Here is an 18,341-nt window from a genome sequence, read left to right as displayed (position 1 = left end):
CGGGGCCACAGGAGCTGGTGCCCCGGTACCCACCAGGGAGCCCACCACTTCTTCCAACCTCCCCGACCCCGTGCCGACCATCCCGCACCCCACGTCCCACCCCTGCTCCGGAGCCCAGCCCCCTCCTCCCACCCCTGCTCCGGAGCCCAGCCCCCTCCTCCCACCCCTGCTCCGGAGCCCAGCCCCCTCCTCCCACCCCTGCTCCGGAGCCCAGCCCCCTCCTCCCACCCCTGCTCCGGAGCCCAGCCTCCTCCCCCACCCCTGCTCCGGAGCCCAGCCTCCTCCCTCACCCCTGCTCCGGAGCCCAGCCTCCTCCCACCCCTGCTCCGGAGCCCAGCCTCCTCCCCCACCCCTGCTCCGGAGCCCAGCCCTCTCCTCCCACCCCTGCTCCGGAGCCCAGCCCCCTCCTCCCACCCCTGCTCCGGAGCCCAGCCCCCTCCTCCCACCCCTGCTCCGGAACCCAGCCCCCTCCCCCACCCCTGCTCCGGAGCCCAGCCCCCTCCCCACCCCTGCTCCGGAGCCCAGCCCCCTCCTCCCACCCCTGCTCCGGAGCCCAGCCCCCTCCTCCCACCCCTGCTCCGGAGCCCAGCCCCCTCCTCCCACCCCTGCTCCGGAGCCCAGCCTCCTCCTCCCACCCCTGCTCCGGAGCCCAGCCCCCTCCTCCCACCCCTGCTCCGGAACCCAGCCCCCTCCCCCACCCCTGCTCCGGAGCCCAGCCCCCTCCTCCCACCCCTGCTCCGGAGCCCAGCCCCCTCCTCCCACCCCTGCTCCGGAGCCCAGCCTCCTCCTCCCACCCCTGCTCCGGAGCCCAGCCTCCTCCTCCCACCCCTGCTCCGGAGCCCAGCCCCCTCCTCCCACCCCTGCTCCGGAGCCCAGCCTCCTCCCTCACCCCTGCTCTGGAGCCCAGCCCCCTCCTCCCACCCCTGCTCCGGAGCCCAGCCTCCTCCCTCACCCCTGCTCTGGAGCCCAGCCCCCTCCTCCCACCCCTGCTCCGGAGCCCAGCCCCCTCCTCCCACCCCTGCTCCGGAGCCCAGCCTCCTCCCACCCCTGCTCCGGAGCCCAGCCCCCTCCCCCACCCCTGCTCCGGAGCCCAGCCCCCTCCTCCCACCCCTGCTCCGGAGCCCAGCCCCCTCCTCCCACCCCTGCTCCGGAGCCCAGCCCCCTCCCCACCCCTGCTCCGGAGCCCAGCCCCTCCCCCACCCCTGCTCCGGAGCCCAGCCCCCTCCCCCACCCCTGCTCCGGAGCCCAGCCCCCTCCTCCCAGCCTCCAGCGCTCAGGCGGATGACGAGGGCTGTGGCAGCCCTGTCCCCAGCCCTCCTGCCCTTCCTGCTGCCCAGGCAGGCCAACTTCCAACCCATGGTCGGACACAGGGGGGGAGCACTCACCTGGGGGGGGTGGCAGAGCGCTCATGTTTGGCTTGATGTCAGGTGGGAAGGGTGGTTTGACATCTTGGCTGGGGGACAGGTATGGGGGGATGCTGCTCCCAGGGGTCATAGGGGGCGTGGGGTTCCCTGGAACAGGTGAGTGGGGGTAATTTGCCACAGGAACTGGCCTGGGAGGCTGGAGGGAAAGAGAAACCACACACAGGTTATGGGGTCACAGAGACAGAAGGAGCCACGGTTGTGGACATATACCCCACCCAAGCCAGGGTCCTAGGGCCCTCGCTCCTGCTCCTCCTCAGGAGAGCTCCCAGGAAAAGCATTCCCTCCCTCCCGGCTGCAGTCAGGCCTCTGCCCCTCCCCCCCCACTGGAAGACAGGTGGGCCTGGAAAGGGTATTCCCACCCTTTCCTTGGGGATGGAGGGCAGCCCAACCCATTTGACAAGTGGGGACTCAGGCTCAGGGTGATGGAGGACCTGTCTGATGCAGCCCTGGGAGGAAAGTGCTAGATCAAGCCCAAATCATGACTCTAGGCCACACCCTGCACCTGCAGCCAGCCCACTGGGGTCTCCAGATGCAGTCAGGCCTACGGCAGCATGGGGCAGCTGGCTCCCCAGGAGCCCGCCCTCTGAGCCTTCACCTTGCTTTCTTCCAGGACTGGCCAGGGCCACATCCGTCTCTGACTCACCCACCCGGAGCTGCAATCATCTGTCCAGGCGCCTCTGTGCCCAGAGCCCGGCCTGAGCATGCACCCCCACCCACTGGCCCTGCTAACAGCCAGAGGCTGGGTGGGGACAGAGCGCAGGTCACAGCTCCTCAGAACGTACCCTGTTGACATTCCCTTGGCTGTAGTTACTGTAGCTGCTTCCGGAGAAGCTGTTATTTTGTCCATTAAACTGCTCTGGCTGTTAAAGCAAGATAAACAATGCCGTGAGTGGAAGGCAGGAGAGCCCTCGCTCCCTCCTGCAATGAAAATCTGCCGAAGTCCAAGGGGTGCTGAGGAGGCCCACCGTGCTGGCGGGGGGGGGAGCAGGTGGTCTGCCTAGCTCCGTATTTAGCAGAAGAGTTTACAAAAATAGAAACACCTAGTGTGCTGAACTTGGAGCAAAAATAGTAACTACACACAGCAGGTGGTCATGTAGGTTGGCACAATTCCTTGGCAAATAATTGTAACACATTTCCAGTCTTTTTCACTCACAATCCCAAAGAAAACAAAAACTATGGTCCTGAAGATATTCATCACAGTATTATTTCGAAAGAGAAAAATCAGAAAAAAAAATCCAAGTGCCACAGAAAGGGAAGGATAATCTGGCAGTTATCTCAGGGGAATGTTAGGCAGCCATTAAAAGTGAGAACCATGGAGGCCCTGGCCGGTTGGCTCAGTGGTAGAGCGTCGGCCTGGCGTGCAGAGGTCCCGGGTTCGATTCCCGGCCAGGGCACACAGGAGAAGCGCCCATCTGCTTCTCCACCCCTCCCCCTTTCCTTCCTCTCTGTCTCTCTTTTCCCCTCCCGCAGCCGAGGCTCCATTGGAGCAAAGATGGCCCGGGTGCTGGGGATGGCTCCTTGGCCACTGCCCCAGGCGCTAGAGTGGCTCTGGTCGCAACAGAGCGACTCCCCGGAGGGGCAGAGCATCGCCCCCTGGTGGGCAGAGCGTCACCCCTGGTGGGCGTGCCGGGTGGATCCCGGTCGGGCGCATGCGGGAGTCTGTCTGACTGTCTCTCCCTATTTCCAGCTTCAGAAAAATACAAAAAAAAAAAAAAAGTGAGAACCATGGAGACACTGTAGCAGTAAGTAACAGGTTTGCCACCCCAGGTTCTGTGAAAGAAACAGATGAAAAATCTACAGTCATAGAAACTATATAACACATTGGTGCCCACACGTGTGTAGAGAAACAAGGTTTAGAATGAAATGTTAATAAACTCAGGATGCTTTTTCTTTAAAAAATGCATTTCTGCCTGACCAGGCAGTAGTGCAATGGATAGTCAGCCTGGGATGCCGAGGACCCAGGTTTGAAACTCTGAGGTCGCCAACTTGAGTGCAGAATCATAGATGGAACCCCATGGTCACTGGCTTGAGCCCAAAGGCCGCTGGCTTGAGCCTAAGGTCACTGGCTTGAGCAAGGGGGTCACTGGCTCAGCTGAAATTCTCTGGTCAAGGCATGTATGAGAAGCAATCAATGAACAACTAAGGTGCTGCAACTATGAGGTGATGTTTCTCATCTCCCTTTGTTTCTTTTTTTTTAAGAAAAAGTATTTCTTCATTATTATTATTATCTTGCTTGTGCTGTAAATAGTAAAAGAAGGAAAACCATCATCTGAGCCTGTGAAAACAGAAACCAGGAGAAGCCAGTCTCTATATGCAGAGCTGAGCACAGGAGTACCTACCCAGAAATCTCTGCCTACCCCCTGGTGACTTCAGGGGACACCTACAGTGGGGGTGGAGATGTGGGACTCACCTTGTAATACTGCCCCATGTTGACTGTGGGGGGTGGGTACTGCCCGGTGCTCGGCTGGCTGGGCATCCTCTGCCCAGGGTAGTTGGGCGAAGTGAGTGGCCGTGGGGGGTTGGGGGTGGGGTACTGGCCTGGCTGCGTGGGGAACTGGCTGTTTGGTCCGTATTGCTGGTTTCCATAGTTGGGCTGTGGCGGCAGAGAGAGAAGTGAGGAAGTCGTCAGTGTCCTGGACTGAGCCACTCCCTGGAAGGCTGGGACTGCCCACCTCTTCTCCTTGCCCCGCTGTTCCCTACTCACAGGTGCCCTCCCCACCTGGAAGACAGAGGTGAAGCTCTGGGACCCTTCCTGCCCAGAGAAGCAGGGATACTGCAGTCTGTCCATCTGGCTCAGAGCTGTCTTTTTAGATGTACCATGCCCCTGAACTCTGGGGTCCTTTCAAAGTCTCTTGTTCATGCCATTATGTGAGAGCTTGCTTCTACAGTTCCCTCTGTGTCTCTTCTAGGGCGTGGTATGTGACAGGAGAACACAGAAAGGTGACCCCACCGCTGCATTCTGAGGCTGAGCCTGGAGGACACTGTCCCCACACCCCACATTGTGCCGAACACACTGATGTTTAGTTTCGACCATTTGTGCAGAGGTCAGGAGAACCAGGCTGCTGAAGGGCTCAGAAAACCCTTCTAGGGAGAGGCCCTCCAGAGCAATGAGGAGGCAGCTCCAGGGAGAGGGAGGGGCAGGGTCCCTGTCCTTGGAGATCTACTAGATGGCACGCGCCCCCCTGCTCATGCTGGTCTCCACAGTCTGGTCACCTTCCCTATCCATAAGATTAAATGACCCTCAGGGCCACCTGCCGCCCAGACACCCAAGCTGTTATGTCCTGCAAGTTCAGCGGTTTCTTCTCCTGTTTGTTAAAACTCCTTGTACAGCCTGACCAGGCGGTGGCACAGTGGATAGAGCGTCGGACTGGGATACGGAAGGACCCAGGTTCGAGACCCCAGGGTCACCAGCTTGAGCGCGGAATCATCGGGTTTGAGCAAAAGCTCACCAGCTTGGACCCAAGGTCGCTGGCTCCAGCAAGGGGTTACTTGGTCTGCTGAAGGCCCATGGTCAAGGCACATATGAGAAAGCAATCAATGAACAACTAAGGTGTTGCAAAGTGCAACGAAAAACTGATGATTGATGCTTCTCATCTCTCCGTTCCTGTCTGTCCCTGTCTATCCCTCTCTCTGACTCTCTCTCTGTCTCTGTAAAATAAATAAATAAATAAATAAATAAATAAATAAAAATTTAAAATTCTTAAAAAAACAAAACAAAACTCCTTGTACATTGTCTCTTTGTCCTCTGGCCTCAGAGGTCCAGGAGACGGATGTGTCCCAGTGTCTGGAACAAAACAGGCCCTCAATAAATACTTGCTCAACGAAGGGAGGAAGGGAGGAAGGAAGGACCAGGGGATCAAGGCCAGAGTGCGCGTGAGGTCTGGGTCAGTGCTGAAAAGCTGTCTAACTCAGTGTAGTGACGTGGCGGCTGCTGAGTGACAGGAAGGTTCCCGTCACATCCCTGCAGGGGTAGAAACGGAGGCTGCAGCCTGCCCAGGCTGGAGAAGGGCCTCCAGTACGGCAGGGGGAGTCAGCCTTTTCATACCTACCGCCCCTTTTGTGTCTCTGTTACTAGTAAAATCTTCTAACTGCCACTGGTTCCACAGGAATGGTGATTTATAAAGTAGGGAAGGCACTTTACTTTATAAAATTTATAAAGCAGAGTTACAGCAAGTTAAAGCATATAATAATTACTTACCAAGTACTTTATGTCAGATTTTTGCTGTTTGGCAGAATAAATCTTTATAAAACAACTTACTATAGTTAAATCTATCTTTTTATTTATACTTTGGTTGCTCCGCTACTGCCCACCATGAAAGCTAGAACGCCCACTAGTGGGCGGTAGGGTCCGGGTTGACTACCACTGCTGTATGGGACCAAGTGACCTGACTCCAGTCCCCACCCAAAAAGTCTAGCAATTCAAAAATGCTATGAGAGTGAATTTCAAGGTGAGGCCAGTCTTCCAGGCAGGGTAACGCTTTGCAGGCTGTGACACCCAGCGTCACGGCCCAGGGCTGGGTGTTTGGTACTGGGTAGCATCAGTGTTCTAGGAAGTGGTTGGATTAGTAAAAATAGTCGAGAGCCTTTGGTGTGCCCTGCTATGGCAGGCACCAGCCAGGGAGTGTGACGGTGCAGGCGCTGGGCCGACGTCAGGCTAACGGCCAGGAGTCCCACTGCCTTTCCCACCAGCACCTCCTTGGGTGCCAGCAGCCCTGCTGGCAGGATGCACCTGCAGCCCAGACGGTGGGCGTGACAGCAGTGTGAGCACAGTGAAGGCTGAGAGGGCTGTGCATGGGCGGGAGGCCAACGGCTCGAGGTCCCCCATGAACAGCCAGGGTCTTGGGAGCCAATTTCCTCCTCTGGTGCCAACCTGAAGGCGTGCCAGGGCTTGACCCAGGTCCCTGGGTATTTCTGGAGATCCCTGACCTCTCCCCTTGCAGACGCGGGACACTTCCCCCAGTGGCCAAGCCGAGCTCAGGTAAATGCTGAAAGAACCTGACAGACCTCCAAGGAACTTAAGGTCTTTGGGTTTTAAACCCACCGTGAGCCCACACTGAAGGCCACCGTTCTGAAACAAGGGGGTGGAGCCGACCTGGGAGTGGGCACACAGCAGAGAGTGAGGGGACATGCTCAGGAAGGGGCTCTGTCCCTGTGAAGGATGGAGAGGGCTCCTGAGGAACGTGCACCAGGCGGGGGTTCCGGGTCCCTGTGTGTTCTGCAGCTCACCCAGACAGGCCGCTGGCCGCTGGCTACCGACTCAGGGTGCTCACTGGAGGTCCCGCTCACTCCCTCCAGACGGGCTCCTTCCTCTGCCCTCACAGAGTTCCGTCCACTCTGCCACACGTCCCACTGTGGGTTCCTGCTTAGACTTTATCTTTCCTGCTAAAGTCTTGGTTCCCAGAGAGCAGGAGGTATGGATTTTACTTCCCTAAATCCTCACAGAGACCTTGGCAGAGCTGGCTGAGCAGCCTGAGAGGCAGCACTGCTCCCAACAGAGCAGCTGTTGACAGAAACGTGGTGTTTGCCTCCCACTCACTTCTCCAACGCGCCCCGCCTTAGACAGTTACAGGATTGTCTCATGTCTCCCTCGCGGAGGGAAGTGAAGTCCTCGTGTGGCTGTGAGGACTGCAGACCTATGGAATTGCAGTCCCTTAACAAAGGGACCCAGTTAGTCTGCACCGAGACAAGAGCGAACACTAACAGAGGCTGCTGCTTGCTCAGTGCCCAGGGTGCCAGCCCAGGGTGGAGCGCCCCACGCGTGCCTCCTCATTCAGGTCGCCCAGGCAGTCCTAGGAGGTAGGTGGGAGTGCCACTGAGCCAGGCCTTGGCCGGCAGGTCCCGTGGATAGAGCATTGGCTCGGCGTGCGGACGTCCTGGGTTTGATTCCTGGTCAGGGCACATATGAGAAGCTACCAGCTGCTTCTCTTGCCCTCCCTCCCCTGTCCCCTCCCACAGCCAGTGACTCGACTGGTTTGAGTGTTGGCTGCGTGCCGAGGATAGCTCGGATGATTCGAACACAGGCGTCAGACAGGGGTTGCAGGGTGGATCCCAGTTGGGGCGCATTCGGGAGTCTGAGTCTGTCTCGCTATCTCCCCTCCTCTCACTTAAAAAAGAAAACACTGAGCCTCAGAGAGGCGACTTGCTCAAGCTCTTCCAGCTGGGAAACGCGGAGCTGGTCTTAAGTCAAGGAGCACCGACTCCTTAGGCTCCACCTTTCGGCCCAGGCTTTCCAACATCAATCTATGCCCTTTTCAAGGTACTTCCCACAAGCCTGGTGTCTTTCAGCTCCAGGATCCTCCCTCCTCCCACCCTGCCAACCCACTGCCTGTTGTCACACTCACCTCTCCTGGGTATGGCCTCTTTATGCTCTGAATGGGAAGGGACTGGGGCCGGGGGCCCGGGTAGGTCTGCTGAGGCATCCTCTGCCCATGTGTGCCAAAGGGGCTGATGCCTGGCGCCCGGGGCTGGTTCATGCCCATGGGAGGGCCGCTCATCCCCGAGGGTGTCATGCCAGCAGCCATGCTTGCAGGGTTCATGCTGCCCCCCATGGAGGCAGGCCCCCGCGGCCCGGGCTGGTTCATGAATTGGCTGTTATACGCCTGAGTGGGACCCATCTGGAAAGAGGAACAGACCTTCAACGGGAGAAGAAGAAAAAAAAAGAATAAAATGCCACATGCATTGAAAGTGCAGGGAGGGAAGGGTAGATAGGTGGGGGGCTTGGGGTGGGAGGGCACTTTCCTGTGTGGTTGCCACTGGTCACCAGGCCCCTAGGAGCAGCCAGCCTCTTGGGCTCACTGCTGCCCTCTGCAGGCCGCACAGGAGAGATGCAGCTCAAAGGGTGTTAGGGGGTGGGGCACGGTCACTCCGATGCACAGGCAGCATTTCCAAGGAGGCAGGCAGAGAATGGGTAAGAGGGTGCAGGGGTGGGGAGGACGTAGGAGGATGGAGGCGGATGAGGATGGAGGCAGGAGCCCTTTTCCTGGAAGCCCTGTCCTCAGCCTTGGTCACTGGCCAAATGGAGACATCCCTGTGGCCAGACCCAGTTCCCACCTTGCCCACCAGCCCTGCTGTCCCCATCCTGCATTCCTGTGGGGGATGCCCCCTCCTCAACCCATGCCCAATCCTTCTGAAGGTCAGGAGGGCAGAATTCACAGACAGGCAGACTAGGGGAGCACTGGCTTTCAGGGGACAGATTGGTGACAAGGCTATTTGAGACATTGAGCCCTCTCTGGTGAGCAGGGCCCCAGAGAGCTCTATGGAGCCTCTGCCCGTGTGCAGATGCACAGGAGCCTCCAGCCCACGCAGAGCAGACAGAGCACCTACACAGTCCCCACACCACACACAACCAGACAAATCCACACCCTAACACACACCCTCCACGTGCCTCTAAGACGACCCAGTGTGCCCCGACGCCATCAGCTCCCTCAGCATACACAGCCCCTTAGGTACCAACACCCCAACTCTGACTCCTGGGGGGCTGTGTGCCGGGCTGGCTGGGCGAGGCTGGACCAGGACTCGAGGGGCCCTTACCGGTCCGTATTGGTTTATATCCTTATTCTGTGTCTCCTGCAAGGCGGCCACAGTGGCTGTGGCTGTGGCTGTGGCCGTGGCCGCTGCCGCCGCCACTGCAGCTGCTGCGGCGGCAGCTGCAGGCTGAGTGAAGTCAGCAGGCGGCCGGGTGTGCGGAGGGATGCCCATGCTTGCGGGGGCATTGGGACCCCCGGGGTAACTGCAAGGGAGAGAAGGAAGACTTAGATCAGGCTGGGCTGGGATGGAAGGGGAGGATGTGATCACTCCAGGCCCTCTTGCCATCAGCTCAGATGGGGGGAGGTGTGTAATTTAGAGTCCAGGGAAGACAGGGCCTCCTGTGGGTTGACAGCCACTCATGCCACTGGGTGACCATTAAGCTGCTGTCATCCTGGAGCCCTGGCTCTGCCAGCTGGCGCTCACGCTCATGTGCATTAAATCCCTGCACCTCAGCCACCCTGCTCGGCTCATCTTCTGGCAGAGGACCCAGCAGCATGCCCACTGTCCTCAGAGGCTGCTGGTGGGCTGTGCATGCAGCCTTGGGTGAGTACTGTGTGTGACCCCGCCTGCGACGACATTGGCCGGGCTATGGTCAGCCCTGGGAGCGGGGAGGGGTGAGGCCAAGGAGGACGTCCCGGACAGAGCAGGGTGGCAAGAGGCATGGTTGCCTCTGCTTCACCCACATCCCGAGCCCCTTTCTGGGGTTCCTTGAACTTTCCCTCTTCCCTTGGAACCAGGGGACTCTCAGCTTCTGCACAGGTTGGCCTCTTCAACCAGCAGGGCAGGGCTGACCTCCCTGCACCCCGTCTACGGCTGCTCTTGAGCTCCCTGATCCAGCTGTGCCAACTTACAAAGATATGAGGAGAAGATTCATTTTGATGAATGTGATCCTTCTATCCTCACAGGCCTGGTGACTGTCATAATGCCACCCAGCTGCTGCTGCTGTGCCAGGGAGCAGAGGCCCCAAGAATGGGGGATGACTAAGTCCCTTCAACTGGTGGGATAGCTGAGGGTGGCAGTGGGCCAGGGCTCGCCTATACCGTGCAGGCCAGAAAGCGGGTCCCTGAACTGAAATTGGACTCTTCCGCCTGGACGAAGGGCAAGGCTGCCCACTGCTTCTGAAGGCTGCGGCCCCGAGCAGCCCTGCTCACCTGGCCCCGAAGCCCCCGCTGCCAGGGTAGTTGGGCCGGCCGTACATGCCCTGCTGGATGTAGGGCTGCGCAGGACCGGCCTTGGCCGAGAACTGCTGCTGCTGCCCAGCGAACTGGGGGGAGCTGAGGCCGGGGTTGCTGGTGGTCATGCCCGACGCCATGGGGTTGCCGCCTGGGTTCATGGGGTTGTTGGCATTGGCCATAGGGTTCCCGAGTACCTGTGGGCAGAAAATGGTTGTCACCCAAGCAGGTGACCAGGTGACATGGAGATGTAAAGGGAGAAATCGGGGAGTGGGGGAGGCAGCGGAGACAATGAAGCAGAGGAGGGGCAACAGTGGGAAAGAGGGAGGACGAGGGAGGGGCACTGTCTGCTCCCTGAGTGCACATGATTACAGGGAGTTACCCAGCCCGGCAGCAGGCAGCATGGAAGGGGCCTCAGCCCCTGGGACCCGAGGGCCCCAGGTGGGGAAGCCCTGGACCTCTGAGCCCTCCCACCACCCGGGGGGCCTGGATGCCGAGAGGCCTGGATACAAAGAGAAGCCCAAGTTGCCAGCAATGGAGGGCAGCAGAATTCTGGCTGAGAGGCAGGGCTGACTAGGGGTTTGTCATAAATTTAGCTTCAACGTTTTGCTGAAATCTAACCCAGGTCATCCAGGGTCAATGATCCTGATGTTGGAGCCCTGAGGCCATTAACATTCAGGAAGTTCTGTTTATTCAACTGAAGTAAACAAGGGTTAGGGAAGAACCCCTTGCTGTCTGTGAGATGCAAGCTATTCCCCCAAAAGGCCCTAGGATGACACAGTGAGTGACCAGGGCCCAGATGCTGCCCACCAGAGGCAGGGGTGGGTCCATCCTGGGTGGAGCCGTGTCCACAGCTGGGTGTGCCCTGAATACTGGTCTTTCCTGATGGGGAGAGCCTGGGATACAGAGAAGGGCTGGCATGGCATGGTGACCCGAGGGCCCCAGGGCTTGGGGGATGGTCCCACCTGCAGAGGCTATGGCTGGGGACAGGACAGGCTCTTACCTGGCTCTGGGATGTGTTGGTCACTCCCCAAACCGTGGTGACCACGGAGAGGGAGCCGGGAGGCTGGTTGGTGTTCTGCTGCCAAGGGACAGGGTCATAGGGGAATGACCCATCACTGTGAAAGGAAACAGAGGGGTCCTCAGGGGCTGAAGACATTGGCTTGGACAGAGGCATGCCCCATCACCCCACCATGCTCTGCGGCTCCCAGCCAAGCCTAGGCAGTTCTATATCCCCAGGGCCTGGCACAGTGTCTACAGCAGAACAGGTAGGTGCACCTTGAATGGTGACAGACTGTGCAAGGGTGACCACCTCTCCTTCTTACCCCCATACCCCCACCACGGAAGAGGTGCCACCCCCCATGGCTGTCTGTTCTCATCTTAGCCAAAAGTCCACACTGTGGAGGAGGAAGAGAGAGATCTGTAGCCTCAATCTAAGCTCCTCCTTCTACCACGCTCTGAGTCTAAGTGGCTCTCTAGAAACAGGTCTTGCCCCACCCCTCCCCACCTGGCTTCCCCTTGGAACGGCCAGGCCCCTTTCAGAAAAAGTTAGGAGAAACTCAGTCTGAGCACTGGCTCCTCCCCTCCTCCTGCCCCTCATGGGGACTGGCTGCCCAGTCCAGGGGATTTGGAAGGTGCTTCCTTCTGTCACTTCCCAGCTCCCCATCCCAGGGACAGGCCTACCTGCTTCCACCCAGTCTCTTGTGTGCATGTTGCCAAGCTAAGCTCCCTCCAGCACAGGGGTCCCCAAACTTTTTACACAGGGGCCAGTTCACTGTCCCTCAGACCATTGGAGGACCGGACTAGAAAAAAAACTACGAACAAATCCCTATGCACACTGCACATATCTTATTTTAAAGTAAAAAACCAAAACGGGAACAAATACAATATTTAAAATAACAAGTAAATTTAAATCAACAAACTGACCAGTATTTCAATGGGAACTATGGGCCTGCTTTTGGCTAATGAGATGGTCAATGTCTAGCCGTAACATATTTGTCACTGCTAGCCGTAACAAGTGATATGATGCACTTCCGGAGCCATGACACGTGCGTCCCCGCGTCACTGGAAGTAGTAGTCTACATGAGCGACGCCGTGCTTTGCGGTGCCACCACATACAGTACTCCAGGAGCACAGGATGCATCCGCGTGCTCCTCTCACTGACCACCAATGAAAGAGGTGCCCCTTCCGGAAGTGCGGCGGGGGCCGGATAAATGGCCTCAGGGGGCCGCATGCGGCCTTAGTTTGGGGCCCCCCGCTCCAGTACCTAAGATACTGAGCACAACCAGAGATTTTCAACTGCTCCAGTGTTACAGGCAAAGCCCAAACTGATCCTGCAGAATGACTTACCCTGATCCCAGCCCACCTGGCTGCTCACCTGGCTCCCACCTTTCCCAGAGCACCCCCAGTCACTCCCATGTCACCTCACTAGGCCCAGCAATACCCACCTTGTTTGGTGACATCTCCTAAGGAACCCTGCACATCAGAAACCAGGCCTTAACCTTAAGCCCTGCCCTCTACGCAGTAAGTACTCAATAATGACTTCCCATTAGTGGCTGTGGTGGGGGTGTAGTGAGGCCCGGCAGACCCCGGATAGCGCCAGGGCACAGCTCCAAAGAGAGGCTGGCGGGGTCCCAGCCCGGCAGTCCCTCCGCTGGTCCTGCCTTGACTCTGGCACCCTGCATTGACGGAAGCTCCCAGACACAGCTGCAGGAAGGGCAAAGAGGCAGAGTGCCCACCTCTGCGGTCCCACCTCGCCCACTGCATCCCGATGGGGCGAGGCCTGCACGGCAGCACTGCTGAGGACAGGGGAGGCTCTGGCAGAGGGTGGCACGACAGGAGAGCATCCTGTGCCGCTGTCTGGCTTGTACCTTCACTACAGGAAGTCAGCAGAAGGCAAAGACCTTTACTCACCCCCCAGCCGAGCAGCCCGTCCAGGCCCTAAAGGCTGGGTATACTGGGAGTGGATGTGCTGGGAGCCAGCCCAGAGGCCGGACTTCTGGCAGGGAGCCCTGTCCTGTACCACAGGCATGGAAAGGGGGCGGGGCTGTGGGGGTGGAGCCCGCTCCTTGCGGGGTGGAGCCCCCAGCAGTGTGGTTAGTCTGGTGGCACCCTGTGGAGGTAGTCATTCTGCAGGCGGGACATGTCACTGTGGGCAGTGTCTGCTCCTCCTTTGCCTGATACCCTCCCTGCACGGCCAGTCCTTGGCTTCTTTCTTGCCTCTGCTCAATAATCACCTCACTAGAGGGGCCTGTCCAAACCTCCTGCTTCCACCCAGTCTCTTGTGTGCATGTTTGCCAAGCTAAGCTCCCTCCAGCACAGGGGTCCCCAAACTTTTTACACAGGGGGCCAGTTCACTGTTCCTGTGAGCAACTCCATGCTGTTCATGTCTTCTGTTACCCTGCTCTTTCTTGGTGCACTGGGTACAAGTCCTGCTCCCGACCCCTCCTGGCTCAGGGGCCTGGTGCACATGCCTGAGCCTGACTGCACTCAGTCTCCTCATCTATAAAATGGGCGTGAGAATGGCACCCTCCCCTCCCCCATCAACACCTACTCGACATTTTCAAGTTGCTGGTCATAAAACATGAGCGGGTCATGACCTTGAACAGGCATAAGGGGGGAAAAGAGGGAATGAAACAAAGCAATTGAGTGTGACCCCTTAATAAAGGAGAACACAATTCCTGAATTTATGTCTTAGATTCATATACAAGTGCACACGCACCCTGGGTCATGGTGTAATATGTGTATCTACTGTGGATCAAGCAGCTTTGAAAACACAGGCCAACCGTGCCTCAGAGGAGAATGCAGACAGAAAGGCTGTCTGAACGGACAGTGAAACAGACTTGAGCATTACTCATGACTTCTGGACAAAAATAGCAGGCCGAGAATCGGGGTAGAGGAGCTGGTCTTAGGGACCCAGCCCTCCTGACTGCTCCCTGCTGGCCAGATATGCTATGGGTCATCAGAAAGGGGGCGAGGCCCAGAGGCCCAGGCCGAAGGTGACAAGGTGGTCCTCAGTATACCTGGGGCTGCTGCCTGAGGACTCAGAGAACATGGGCAGTATGGAGACACAGGAGAGGAAGCACTGAGCCTGCTTCTCAGCGCAGCCGGGCTGGAAGATCCTCTGATCTCCCAGGAAGGTCCCGGGGGCCTGGGACACTGCCTTATCCCAAGGTTGGCACACTACAGTCTCAAAGGGAGGCCCTGTAGGCTATGGCTCTAAACAACAAAGAGGAAATCCCTGGACAACTTCTTGCATGTAGGGTCCTAAGTATAGTTGGACTGAACTCAGGACCCCAGCAACTGAACAGAGCAGTCTGTCCACTCTCCCCAGAACTCCTGCCCCACGAGCTGCCATCAACCCTGCAGACTGACGTCTGCTTCTGACACCTGGCAGGGTCAGGAAGTAAAGGCTGCTGGGAGCCCCCAGAGCTCAGTAGGGCCCCTCTGAGCCCCTGAGGAAAAGCAGCTGCTGCCTTACCGCTTCAAGGCAGGAGGACCCAGCTCACCAGGATACATCACAGTCCCACAGACAAGCTCCAACGGCCTGCCACTCCGTGGGTGGGCCTTGTGGGCAGACACCGGCTCCTTCCCGTTTCGCCCCCTCTACCCCAAACTCTGTGAGAAGCAAACTTAACCAATGTTCCCAAACTGGGCACTTTGCCGTCTGGCTGGCAGACTCGCCCCAGAGCCCAGGTGCACACCCATGTGCAAGCATGTGTCTGGGGCACATGCATGTGTGCATACATGAGCCCTGCTGATGTGTTGCTGTGTACGCCCAGGGAAGAGGCGGGCACATGCACATAGGGGTGGTCTGGGGGACCTGCTCGCCTCCACTCGCACCTGCTGCAGAAACAGAAGTGGCAGCCGTACCAACAGGGCTGTGATTCATCTCCTGGGGAGACAGCTCCTGCTGCCACAGTGAAGGCTCTCGCCCCCACAGGCGTGGCAGTCAGCCCTGCTGATGCCATTGCTCAGACTCAGACATCACCACTGGGGGCCCACCCTGTGCCAAGGACCGAGTACAAATAAGGTTCCAGGGCCCTAGCAGGTTAGGAGGAGCCGGGTGATAAAGAAAAGACACAAAGCCTGACCAGGCGGTGGCACAGTGGATAGAGCGTTGGACTGGGATGCGGAGCACTCAGGTTCGAAACCCCCGAGGTTGCCGGCTTGAGGGCAGGCTCATCTGGTTTGAGCAAAAGCTCACCAGCTTGAGCCAAGGTCACTGGCTCCAGCAAGGGGTCACTTGGTCTGCTATAGTCCCCCAGTCAAGGCACATATGAGAAAGTAATCAATGAACAACTAAGGTGCCGCAACAAAGAATTGATGCTTCTCATTTCTCTCCCTTCCTGTCTGTCCCTCTCTGTCTTGCTCTGTCCCTGTTACACACACACACACAAAAGACAGAGACCTGTGTATTTGTGTGGGGGTGTCCTGAGGCTCCTACCCTTCTCTGGCAAGTCCTATTTAACCGGCAGATATGCTCAGCCCAGGCCAGAAGTCCCTGGCATTTCAGGGCTGCCCACTGGGAACCCCTTCTCTCCTCTTGTCCCTATCTGGCTGTTCAGAGGGAGGCCAGAGCCCCTGGGATCTGAGAATCCCACTCTCAGCACTCCTGCCCAGCTCCATACATCCTCAATCCATCACGAGCTGGCCTCAGGCCACAAGCTGCCCCAGACACAGTCCTGTCCAACCAGAACCGTCTCAAGAATCCTATTCCAGCCCTGGCCAGTTGGCTCAGTGGTAGAGCGTCGGCCTGGCGTGCAGGGGACCCGGGTTCGATTCCCGGCCATCCCCTCCCGCAGCCAAGGCTCCATTGGAGCAAAAGATGGGCCGGGTGCTGGGGATGGCTCCTTGGCCTCTGCCCCAGGCGCTAGAGTGGCTCTGGTCGTGGCAGAGCGTCGCCCCTGGTGGGCGTGCCGGGTGGATCCCGGTTGGGCGCATGCGGGAGTCTGTCTGACTGTCTCTCCCCGTTTCCAGCTTCAGAAAAATTAAAAAAAAAAAGAATCCTATTCCAGCCTGACCAGGCGGTGGCGCAGTAGATAGTGTCGGACTGGGATGCGGAAGGATCCAGGTTCGAGACCCCAAGGTCGCCAGCTTGAGTGTGGGCTCAGCTGGTTTGAGCAAAAAGCTCACCGGCTTGGACCCAAGGTCGCTGGCTCCAGCAAGGGGTTACTCGGTCTGCTGAAGGCCCGCGGTCAGGGCACATATGAGAAAGCAATCAATGAACAACTAAGAAGTCGCAATGCGCAACGAGAAACTAATGATTGATGCTTCTCATCTCTCCGTTCCTGTCTGTCTGTCCCTATCTCTGCTTCTATAAAAAAAAAAAGAATCCTATTCCACCGACAGAGGCTCCTGCGCCAGAACCGGCTCTGGAACCTCAGTGGCGTTCTTCTGCTGAGTGTCTTCTTACACCGGGGGGGGGGGGGGGGGGTTCTCACATGGGGCGCAGCTAGCTGCTTCCTCACCCCGTTGTACCTCTTCTCAGACCAGAATACTTCATCCCCACCCTGAGAAACGCAACTCATCCTTTTGAGGGTCCCTCTCCAAAGGCCACTTCCTCCAGGAAGCCCTTGCCATGTCCAGTGGCCTGAAGTGCCCTTGCTTCTCATGGTTTTGGGGCCTGAATGAGCCCGTGTCTCCTTCATCCTGCCCCGGAGCCCTGAGTTCTCAGGCTCCCTGTGCCTGGCAGGATGTCTTCACACACCTACAGGACTCAGGAGCCTTTGCTGATCAAGGTGCCAAGGACGAACAGCACCTCTCCATGCCTGCCCTCAGGAGGCTGCCTGAGAATGAACAGACATGTCCAGGCATAGAGTCTGATGGCTGACCACCCACAGGGTGCTGGTGACCACAGGGGCACCTGCGTCCAAGGAGTGGGAGGTCCTGCCCTGCTGAAAGCGGGACTCTCTCTGTGCCTCAGTGTCATCTGCGAAATGGGGATGATAATGGCCCCTTCAGAGGCTGTCACGAGGACTGGGTGTGCTTATGCATGTAAGGCAGAATGACTGTCCAGCAGACCTCGGCGCCCCAGAGCCACCGGCTGTGCTGCTGTCGCTCTTATTAGGATTTGTGAGTGGCTTCTAGACACCAGGAACAATGGGAAGTGACTTTCACTGAAGAGCTTGTTTAGTCCCTTTAAGTGGGATCAACAGAAGCTCTCTTAGGAGCCTAGGCTCACTGGGGGTTCCCAGAGCTCATCAAGGGCCATGCCACCAGTGTGCCTCCCCATGACCCACCATGTAAGGGGGCTCAGGACCCAGTAGGTAGAGCGGCCCCATACAAAGATGGCTACAACGGAAGGAAACTCACACTAAGATGATGACCAAAAAGGGTACAGTTTCTTGGAGCCTTTTGTGGAAATCATCTTTGGGAAGCTAACCAGCATGAAGGAGCAGAAGGTATGTAAAGTTTGGCCTTGCAGACTGGCTGCAGAGAAAACCCAAACAGTGTCCCCGGGGAAAAAAACACTTTACATATCAAATCACTAGCTTCGACCGAACTCAGTAAATTGGCAAGTATTCAGGGACTCGGACTTAACAGTTTTGGACGTAACATTCAAATGGCAGAAGGAGGCCTTGCAGGACAGTGCTTACCTATCTGGGCTCTGAACTTAGACTCCTGGGGAGCCTTGACTCTGCTATGGGTGATTACTATGATCTGGGAGATGTTAAGTCAGTCTCAACTTTCTCATCTGTAAAGTGGGACTAAAACTCTCCTAGGATGAACCATACAAACACAGGGCATGTTTAACAGAGCAGAGAGCCCCTCCCACCTGTGCTTATACTTTTCTCTTGATTTCTCCAGCCGATTGCTGCCATGCAAGCGCCATATTTATTTGATGATACAAAGAAGGTACTTAAAAGTTTTGCAAATAGGCTATCAATGGAAGGAGATGTTATTATCATTCCTGACTGGTGAATGTAATCTTCCAAGCCTAAGGCTTTCCTCAGTGTTCCTCCGTCTTCCCTTTTGTAGCTGGTGAACTCCTACTGATACTTCAAAGCCGGTTCCCTCAGCACATTTTTTATGTATGTTATAAAGAGCTCTTCACACTGCAGCTAGAATAGATGGTTTAGATGTCTGTTTGTCGGTTCCATGGGCAGTGACAGGTGTTTGCTAAATGTGGGAAAATGAGTCAAGCCCAGAAAGAGGGAGGGATGGTTCTTGGCTCCTGGGCAGCACCCGACACAGTGTCTATAGACAGTCAAGGAGG

At 57.5% G+C, this 18,341-nt stretch overlaps 1 protein-coding gene across 1 annotated transcript in view; it reads right to left on the bottom strand.

Annotated features, from left to right (window-relative positions):
- Positions 1–18,341, bottom strand: part of ZMIZ1 (zinc finger MIZ-type containing 1) — a 50,620-nt gene that overhangs the window by 19,248 nt on the left and 13,031 nt on the right. Inside the window, exons 3-9 of the mRNA XM_066349696.1 lie at positions 11,127–11,241; positions 10,103–10,320; positions 8,955–9,153; positions 7,766–8,056; positions 3,835–4,017; positions 2,207–2,284; positions 1,386–1,560 (exon numbers count right to left, since the gene is read on the bottom strand). Coding sequence (XP_066205793.1) covers positions 1,386–1,560; positions 2,207–2,284; positions 3,835–4,017; positions 7,766–8,056; positions 8,955–9,153; positions 10,103–10,320; positions 11,127–11,241 — 1,259 coding nt within the window. The remainder of the gene's footprint in view (positions 1–1,385; positions 1,561–2,206; positions 2,285–3,834; positions 4,018–7,765; positions 8,057–8,954; positions 9,154–10,102; positions 10,321–11,126; positions 11,242–18,341) is intronic.

Source organism: Saccopteryx leptura, chromosome 9 (assembly GCF_036850995.1).
Source record: "Saccopteryx leptura isolate mSacLep1 chromosome 9, mSacLep1_pri_phased_curated, whole genome shotgun sequence".
Taxonomy (NCBI): Eukaryota; Metazoa; Chordata; class Mammalia; order Chiroptera; family Emballonuridae; genus Saccopteryx; species Saccopteryx leptura.
Note: the sequence above shows the minus strand (reverse complement) of the source record. Positions and strands in the feature narration are given on the sequence as shown.